Genomic DNA, 10,528 nt, shown 5'->3' on the forward strand with positions numbered 1-10,528 from the left:
CAAGATTTTTTTAATGTTATTAAATGATTAATATGGAATGCATTTTTTAAAATTGCAGTTTTTTTTATACGACTTAAAAATAGGATTTTAACAAAATGATTCTGCAACAAATTAGTGTGGGCACGAATTAAAAGTGTACATATTATGAAATATAAACTGAAGTGGAAATCCTATTTCAGAATTAATGATAAAAAAAAGTAATTTTTCATCTTGATTTTATAACATTAGCGACATTAAAAAAATAACTGAAGTGAGTATTACTCTTTAAAAACTTTTTTTCAAACCAAACCTAACATCAAAAGCATCGTCACATTGCAAATTTTATACTTTTTTTTAGAATTATTAAAAGTAAAGAAAAAAATTGTATAGAAAGGAAATCGATATCATTAAAGATATAATTTTTTTAGTTTTAAGATAATGCAAAAACCTTTTCTGAAAATTAACAGTTTTGGAAGTGATTTATGCCCAGTAGATAAGTCATAGCGAGTATCCATAGAGATGGTTAAGCCTATTTTCACTCTCGATTATTAAGCTTTCCTATTAAAGTTTATTTCTTAATTTCTTTTACATTTTCTGACTGAATGAAGTGTTTGACACAGCTAGCAGCATTTATAATATAATAATTTTATTTAACTAGCGAAGTGTTGAATTAAATGTCGCAGTAAAAACACTGAATAAAGTAGCCCGATGAAACTTTCGTACATGGACAAGTTTGCATTTCATTGCTGCTATTCCGTAATGAGTAATTACAGCGATATCTGTGCCACATACGTTAGCGTTTTATATGTATAGATAGAGCATTTTGATAGAATGCTATATGACAATATTACTGCCTTTCAGGGTATACTTTATTATATATATCCTTTTCTTTCCTTTTGTGGTAACACACCTGCATAGGTATGAACATCCTCTCTTAAAATTAAAATGAGATACATTATTCTAATATTACTTATAATTACAGGTTTTAGAAAGCATTTCATTTGGAACATCTTATTTCTGCGGTTTCTATAGAATGACCAAGTGTTTACAACGGATGTGACCCATCGTTAATTTCAGTAATGAACTGCGTCTTGAAAAGCATGATTAATAACGATTCCACCAAATGATACTGAAAAACGGAATTATATTGTAGAATTTTAAAAGTCCAGGACTCGATGCATAATTCATCCAAAAAAAATTTTCCGGCAGGTGACATCTTGTTAAAAGCTAAAATGATATAATGTGGGAATATCACATTTGGACTGCAATTCCTGTTATTAGTTCTTCTTAATATAATTGCAGATTTCACCCAAAGCGATTGTCAGTGACAATTAACACGGGTTGATATTAAAAAGCGCGTCTGTTTCACTGAATAACCTACCAGCCATATCCCAAATCACACCATCAATAACGTTTTTCCAGTTTTGGCATGCTGACAAATTGGAGGCTTTGACAATTTTTTAAGGATTCCAACTGACATCTACATCAAAGTTCATGATAATGACTCGAGCCAGCTACCACCTTGCTTATACAGGTCTGACATTCCAAGTTGGATTGGCATAATACACCGATTTATCTCAAGGCACCAGATTACAGGCCCCAGAAAGACACCGACAAGCCATTTATTTCAACCCCTGGAGACGACAGTAAGACACTAGGGGTCTCTTTTAAGGCGTGGCCCTTGTCGGTTCATGTTCCGAATCATGTGACATAGTGTTGACTGTAGTTGGATTAAAGGAAATGGGGCAAGATAATTGTAAGGGTGCACAAGTTTTGAAGATTGTGTTTGTTTAGGAGATAATTGAGATATCACAGGAAAGATGGAAGATGTTTTGTGTTTGTTTGTCAAAAAATGCTACACGCCTCTTAGTTTACAGTTGTGATTTTAGTGTTATTGATCGGTTTTAAATGTCCTTTAGGAACTTGTCTCTGCTTCACTATTTAGTTCTATCGTGTTTGCTTTTTGAATTGCAATCAGAACAAATAATAGTTGTTAGACCGAAATAATTATTGATTGTATTTGGATTAAATTATGAAAATTCAGCATGCGATGAACATTTTCTTTAGTGGCATAGAAATGGAAGATGGAATTGGGACAAGGCATGAAAGATGGTACCAGATGAGGGCAAGACTTAGGGAACAGCATGAAAAAAAAAAATCTCTACTATGTTTATATTTTTACTTTCTCGTGTACAAATAATAATACAAATAATAAATACAATAAATACAAATAAAATAAATATGATATAAAAAGAAAGTATTGCAACCGCCAAAAAAATTTGGCTTTGGCTTTTTGTTAAATCTGTGCTTTTTATACTTTCCTGAGTGGGAAAAATACAATTTTTGAATTTTTATTATCGGCACATCCTCTCATTTGTCTATGCACACGATAACTCTAAACTCTTTGAGCTAGATGAATAAATTTCTAATATGTGGACTTAACACTAAATTTATAAATTTTTTCTAAAATTTCGAAGGAAATCCTCTTAGAGAAAGTCTGTCTATCCAGTCATTGAAGGGCTGCGGTGGCCTGGTGGTAAGGTCTCGGTTTCGGAACTGGAGGGTTTCAGGTTCGTGACTCGATTCCAGCGAAGAACCGTCGTGTAAGGGGGTCTGTTGCACGTTAAATCCGTCATGACCAAACGTCCTCCGGCTGGTGTGATGTGGAGAAGGGGGTGCCAGCTCAGGTGTCGTTCTCGTCATCTGATCGCGGTTCAAAATTACGAGGTCCGTCCCAAAATAGCCCAAGTGTTGCTTTAAACGGGGCGTTAATATAACTAAACTAAACCAATCATTGAAATAAAAATAAACATTATAACTAGAAAACGAAGAGCGTTAGATAGATAAAATTTAGCACACTGATTTAATATCTTAAATGTAGATATGTATCCAATTTGGAACGAAATCCATAAAGGAGTAGATCGTTTGTCGGCCTTTACTTTCACAAACATGTAAATGCGATAATAAAAAAACACAAAGATTTAAATATAAGGAGTTTAATATTTGATTATGTGATTAAAATTATCGTTCAGCGTAAAAGTTTAATTTTAGTTGGTCAGAAAAAACATATTCGGTTTTCTGGTACTTGTATATTAACCGCATTCCATCGATTAATTGTGAAAGATCGCACGCTGTTAGGCATTTTCGTTATTCGTTAATGGCAGATGATTAATATTTAATACCTACATTTATTGCAGATTATGGAAGAAACTTTTAGGAAGACAACCCCCGCTGCTTTGAAGTCGCGTATGGGGATGAAAAAAATATGAAAATGCTAATTTGAAACTTAATAAGACTGGTGGGAAATCTGAGTAAAAATGATTCTATGCAACATACTTGTGAAATCCCTGATTTTCTATCAACCATTGAAGTAATTTGTAATTTTTTTTAATGGTGACAGCATGTTAATTTTTTTTATCATGATTAATTTATTTTTCCGTTACCTATTCTAAATTACTATGCTAGAATTAAATTTTATTGCTCTTTGAATATTTTTGGAAACTAATAATATTAAGATATTAAAGAACTGTTTGCAATTTCTTTTAGTTGTCAAAACTTCAATTAAATATGAAAAGAAAAATAAAACAATTTATAATAATAATATAAAATAAAAACTCATTTAATTTATAAAAATGAATTTTTGTTTATTCGTATTTTATGCACTGCCGTACCGTTAATCGGATTGCGATAAAACTTTGCCTACTTATTGCTTGTACTTGAGCGAAGTTTATAGGCATAGTACATTTATTAGAATATATATTAAACATAATAATATTTACAAACAAATCGTTTCATATGTTTCAATATTGTCTTAAAATTGACAAAAGAAATAGTTGTTGTTGTTTATAATGGCACTTGCCATGGACAAGCTCGCTGACGAAGTCAGTGATTTTAAGCCAAGGGAGAGCGTCTCTTGTTTTAGTAGCGCCAACTAGGGCCAAGAGTACGTCTTAGCTACTCACGCATCACATTCGCTTGCACAACCCCTTTTTACAGGGGGGCACATTCACACCTCTCACAGATAGAACAGGAAGAACACCATGCCCGAACCGGGACTCGAACCCAGGACGCCCAGGTCACGGGGAAGACACGCTACCCCTATGCCAGGACGCCGGCAAAGAAATAGTAAACGGCACATGCCATTCGGAGTTAATCGCACGTATATTCCAAAATTATGTCTTCTGCGGCAGCAACGTGCCGAGTACCAGGTAAGAAAATAATAAAAATGATAGTCTTGTATAAAGATTTTTAAAAATAATTTTGAGGATTTATAACCATAATTTTGAAAAACATTAAGCTTTTTATTCTTGTTCAAATCGCTACATTCTTCTACTATTTATAAAAATGGTAGAAATACCAAGCACTGGTGTCATTCATAATTAATTTTAAACACAAATCTAATAATTAAAATTCCAGATACATGCAGTTTTAATCGTGAAACACTAATTTGAAGCAGAATGTTGGGGGGGGGGGGGTAAAAGAATAGGAAGAAGAAATGTATTCTTTTGAAATTAGATCTATCTACACTTCAGATTATTACGCAAAATAACTCAGTCCACTGAAGAGATAAAGCATTGGCAAAATCATTCTTCGACTCAACCACAAATCTAACAATTAAAATTCCAAAGCGGGCAAATTTTATTTGGAAGCTATCCATTTGGCAATTGGAACTGACCAAAATCACCGCTCATTTATGCAGAAAGGCGTCCAACATTTGCATAATGTCGGTCTTCCAAAAAACACCGACATTCAACGCTCACACTTAAGAGATACATTCTTTCAAAACAGTCTTGCGGCCGTATTTCCTGCAGGCAGATACTTGCGCCAGCCACGATATTATCCCATTCGTCAAAATTAAGAACGGATCGTTGTCCAATGGAGACGAACATAAAAACTGCTGCCAACGAAGACGAAGTAATAAAAATAACGAACACAAGAGAACGGAGAACTTTCTGAATGGCAAGGAAGTGATTGACGTTATCGTCTTGTCGCCCAGTTTGCTGGCTTGTTATGTTTTTGTTTTATTTTGGTTTGTGTGTGTGTGTGGAACAAAAGCTCTTTTTGGAGCTTTTGTTCCACACACACACATTTTTTGGAGTTTCTTCTGCCTATTTGAATTATAAGGTCAATTAGAAAGTTGAAGAATTAAGATGTCTGTTCTTTTATTGGAAAGCTCTCATTCGCTTTTACTTTCGGTGTGTTTCTATTTCTTCTGGAATGAAAATTTTAAGAAAAAGAATGCGGTTTTGGGAGGAAAAGAAATTAATTGTAGGGTATCTTTTAGATTTGATAATAATAATGCCTGGTGTAAGTTTCATTATTTGGTTTGATTTTCATGTGTTAGGTTACGTAGTTATTTAATAAAAATGGGACAATGTAAGACATCTTGATAAATGAAATGACGTGCAAAAATATATTTCTATTATAAAGTTTATGTGCCATGACTTCGATGGTGAGCTATTTTTCAGGTAATAGAAAAATCACCCCCCCCTCCTCCACTAAGCATGCAATGAGTGAAAGAGAGAGAAAAATATTTGTATCTATAACATTAAATATCTCATCGAGAAAATACCACCAAAAAGTAGAATATGTATTAGGTAGATTCCTATAGGAAGACTACCTATTGTAATGGTTCTCATGACAAGACTTCGGGAACATTTCTTCAGTTCCTCGTCGATCATGGTCTCCTAGAGCTCCAAAACTACCTTTCTCTTAAAAGTGTCCACACACACGCACGCACGCACACACACAAACTGGCTTGGAATACGTTGTTAGAAATGTAAAAATCTCGGCCAGTTCGTAAATGGCCCATTTAGCTCAAAGAGGTGGAAACGGTGGGGTGGGGGTTGAAATATTCATTTCGTTATAACTTTCTTAATATTGAAGATAGAATAATAAATCCAATTAGGCTAATTAGTGCCTCATTAAGACAAACAACTTTTTTTTATCTAAAGTTTTTCGATAACTCTAATGTCTTAGAAGTGAGGGCCTGAAAAGTGGTTTTCAAGGCCGAATTTTGACTGCTTCTAACATCAACAATTTATATTTCCAGATAGCAACTTAGATGTAAAGGAGTCTATCTTCTTTTGCATTCCGACTTGCCAAGAGGAATATTTTTTGCAATGACAATATAGTTAATATTAATTTGCTTTCACCATAACTTTGATCCAGAATGAATACATTTATTAATTCAATCCATATTAGCCATATGGTTAAAAAAATGTTATTATTATTTTTTCTTTTTGTTGAATTTATTTTGATCTTTGTTGCTTATATTTTAATTTATCTGACAGTTAAGAAGATATCTAAGAACCGACAACTTGAATCATGACTGCAGGCATTTATTTTTTTAATAAATTAATTAATTTTTTTTATCTTTCAAAAGACCAAACGTTAAAAATTTTAGCAGCGTTAAAAAATTAATGACAAAACTCTTATTAATGAAAATAAATATTTACTCTTAAGTTTTCTTGTGTTTTGTTCAAAGTAAGAAGTGTACTTTAAAAAAAGTAAATTTCTTGTAATTAAAAATATCAAGTATAATTTCGATATTGGAAATATTATGATAGCATTTGTATCCAAATTGAGAAACAAAAGTACTAATTACTAAATAATTCAAAATTTGCTATTGCTAGAATCAAAATAATTTATAATTTTATAAACCAGAAATATTTTATCGCAATATTCTTGAGCATTCAAAATGATTTATATATCCTTCTTTTTAAAAAAATTCACGCATTTGCCTTATCAAACCAATAATAAATTTGAAATTAATCTAATCTTATTAAAAAAAACTGAAGCAATGAAGAAATCCACAAGTATATTTGCTACGATTTTTTTACTTGACCTAAAAAAAAAAAAAAAAAAAAAAAACCAAATTGGAATGGGAAAAATTAGAATTTGAAAGATCAATAACGGACAAAGAAATCACAATTTCTTTATTTTAAAGCAGAGGAAATGTACGAAGTGAGGAGAAAAAAGTAATTACATAATTTTCATTTGATCATCTTTTTTTAACGTTTATTTACGTTAAGAATCTACATCTCACTATTATGACTTTTCAAATTTTTCAATATAAATGAACATAAATGCTAAGGGAAATGGAATTAGTTTACAAAATAATCACTACAAATAAATAAAGGACACGATATGAATTACATACTTTTTTCGCGCTTATACTGATTATTTCAATTTTAATTTATTATATGAAATTATGTTTTTTATAGTGATTATTTTATTCTTAAATTAATCTTCTTATTATCTTTGCGTTTCAGCAATATTTTATCGCAGCAACTTTTTGACCATTAAAAAGGGATTAGGTGCACCAAAATTTCCCTTTTTGCGGTTAAATATTCCAGTTTGAAGGTCATAACAGATTTTAAATGGATAACGTGAGATCATCTTGACCCCAAAGGCATTTATAATATTTAGACAAGAAAACTAATCAACAAAAGAAATACCAAATACTGGCAATCCATATTTATCACAAAAACGATTTCCACTGCTATTTGAATAATTAAATTAGTACTTAAACTCAGCAAAATAAAAACCAAATTATTTTGTAAGAATAATTGTTGTAACGTTTTATAATTATTTTAAATTACATTGACCGCTCACAGTGCTGACAATCGGTACAATAATAACACTGAATGGTCAAAAATAACACTGAAAGTTTGATTTTCATTAATAATTTTCCTGCATTTCTTGTATTTATGCAAATACTTAAAGTGAATCTGATTAATTTATTTGAAGCGCAGAATACAAGTGCGAAGAAGAAGAAAGAAAGAAAGAAAAAAAAAAAAAAAAAAAAAAAAAAACATGAAGAATTATTAAGCAATCCACTTGAATTGCAAAAATTTTAATTGAAATGTTCGAAAACACTTCAGCGATCGTAAATAACCATGAAGAATCATTATGCGAAAATATTTAATTGCAAAATAATAATAATAATAATAATAATAATTCAAATTCTTGAAAACACTTCATTTCCAGATATATTTTTAGAACAAAACAAGTGCTCCTCCCCCCCCTCCCCCCCCACACACACCGTATATTTTCGCGACTGATATCATTCCAGGAAAGAATCGCTCTGCCGACAATTAACAATGACCGAGAACATCTACCCCTGAAAAACCCCTCCTCGCCCTCAGGTACAGAAGACGAGTCAAAGGTGGGCGCCTCATTACGTCACGTGCCACGAGGGGGGGATCGCCGGCTGTCTCCACCCCTAAAGGATGCGAAGAGAAGAAAACCTGTCTTTTTTCAAGTATACGTAATGACCGTTAGCGGCCACATAAAGCTGCAGGACCAGGGCCAAAAGATCACTTTGAGCTGAGCTCTTTCCGTCGAAAGTGGGACAGGATTCCCCCGGTTGTGGAATTCGATACTTTCTATTTTGGGATCGGACAAATTTCTCTCTCGATTGGAAGCCCCCATATAGCTCTATATATTTTATATAATCAGATTTTGGAGAAAACCCGTTATTTCGTAGAATTAAATGGCCGACAGTAAAGACGTAGAGAAATAAAGAAAGTGGACAATCGAATCGTTGATGGATCCTTAATCGTATTTATCCGTCTTTGTAAAGTTCCGTCCAGCTTTTCTGTGCATAACTCATGTGCATCCAAGAAGGTATAATTTGTGTCTAAGACTAGAAATACTAAGAAAAAAATTGAATAACCAGTATTCATCAATGGATCTATGACTGTCCAATTTAAAACTATGCAATAGCCTTCAAAATATCGATCAGAAATTTAACTGCTGTTATAAGTAAGGACATTTCATTGGTAACATTATTTTGCTTTTTCAATTTTCGCATGAAAGAAGCCAACAACTGACCGTTTATTTTTCCTCTTCTATCTGAGAAAAATAAGCATAGTTCCTCTATTAAGAAATTTGACTCCAGAACTGATTTTGCTGAGAAAATAAAGAAGACAGTACTTATCATTAAAAGAGATTATTTTGGACAAATATTTTGTCTTAGAAGAATGGAACCAGTTTTGGCACGAAAACTGTAAAAGACAACAGAAACATTCAACAAATCCTTCGTCTTCCAACAAATCTCGACATGGATGATCTAAACATCTCGATTCCAGGCTACAACAATGGATCCACGTGCTTCAACCTTCACAATCCATCGAATGAAACAACTCCGGAAGAAAGCGGCTTGTCTAACCAGTTAGAATCCGATCCTCCCACGCATAAACTCCTTCTCTCATTGGACCGCGTGGGCGTAGACAAAGAACCCATTGGTCCCCGACGTAGGGCGAGGAGGGGTTCCACACCACGTACGCCCCAGCAGCAAGCCCGATCGGTGGCCAGAAGAAACGCCAGAGAACGCAAACGCGTGTGTCTCGTCAACATGGGGTTCGCGAATCTTCGCGATCACATTCCGCCCCATCTCACTGTCCAGGCCGGACCTCCAAGTAAGTCGAGATCTGGTAATAACAGCGCTGCTTCGAACAAAAAATTGAGCAAAGTGGACACTCTAAGGTGTGCCATCGAGTATATCAAGCAACTTCGAGAAGCAATAGGGTTCGATGATAAGGACAGCACAGGGGCAGCTTCGATTGAAGGATTTTCTTCGTCACCCCCCGAATCATCATCTTCCCCCTCATATTGCACCACTCCCTCACCTGTAACTATTCTGATGGGAGATTCCAGGAGTCCTCCAATGTTCGAAGACGATGAGAACGACGATTTTTTCAATATTGTGGACTGGACGACATTATAGCGAGTGAGGAGTGTCAGCGATTCCTGACAAATTGTATATTTGTTAAGTAAGTTTATTTCTTTATTTCTCTCTCTCTAAATTTAAAAGTATTATTATGAACATAGTATAAGAGAAAGGCAAAAAATAGAATATTTTGTAACTGCAATATAAATGCATGCTTAATATTTTATTAATACCATAATAAAATATATATGAAATTGCCCGTTTTGTATTTTAATATTTTAAGATTATTGTGGCAATAAACCTGGAAATAACTTAAATATTGAAAGGACCATTACGTTTCTGTTTTCATTATGTGACATTCTATAAATTTGACTTTTTCATAGTTGTACGAAATAATGTATGCATAAATTAGTTAAATTTTTTTATTAAAACTTTACATTAACGAACATCATATAATGTTTTCAGATTTATTCATAATAAATGTTAAAATTTCGTTGATGGTGCAAAATTTTAAATTAAGGAATATGATGTTTTAAATTAATTTACTTGCTTTTTTTAAAAAACTATGAGCATTGATGTAACTTAAATTTTTTTAAATATGTTATTTTGTTAAAAATTTTTTATTGTCATTCAAAATAATTATCTGCATTAATTTAAGTGTCTATATTGAAATGTATGTAATTAAAAGTAATAATTTGTATTAAATAAGTAAAAGTGAAAATAAATTCCTCATCTTTTAAAATAAATTAATGATTAAAACACTGACAAATTTGAGTGAAAAGTTTTAGTCATTTGAAAGTCTTTACTTATATACAAATAAGGTCACGCATATGGAATAATTTCGACCATTTTATTGATTAAGAAAATAAATTG

At 32.7% G+C, this 10,528-nt stretch overlaps 1 protein-coding gene across 1 annotated transcript; it reads left to right on the forward strand.

The window, feature by feature from the left end:
* The first annotated feature begins 8,323 nt into the window (after positions 1–8,323).
* LOC129989014 (achaete-scute homolog 1a-like) lies at positions 8,324–9,758 on the forward strand. Its single transcript, XM_056097321.1, has one exon. The coding sequence runs from the start codon at positions 9,047–9,049 to the stop codon at positions 9,710–9,712; it is 666 nt and encodes a 221-aa protein (XP_055953296.1). The 5' UTR covers positions 8,324–9,046; the 3' UTR covers positions 9,713–9,758.
* Positions 9,759–10,528: the final 770 nt, after the last annotated feature.

This window comes from Argiope bruennichi, chromosome 10 (assembly GCF_947563725.1).
Source record: "Argiope bruennichi chromosome 10, qqArgBrue1.1, whole genome shotgun sequence".
Classification (NCBI taxonomy): domain Eukaryota; kingdom Metazoa; phylum Arthropoda; class Arachnida; order Araneae; family Araneidae; genus Argiope; species Argiope bruennichi.

Coding starts and splice junctions, on each gene's coding strand:
- LOC129989014 (XM_056097321.1), top strand. CDS start 9,047: ATGGATGATCTAAACATCTCGATTCCAGGCTACAACAATGGATCCACG.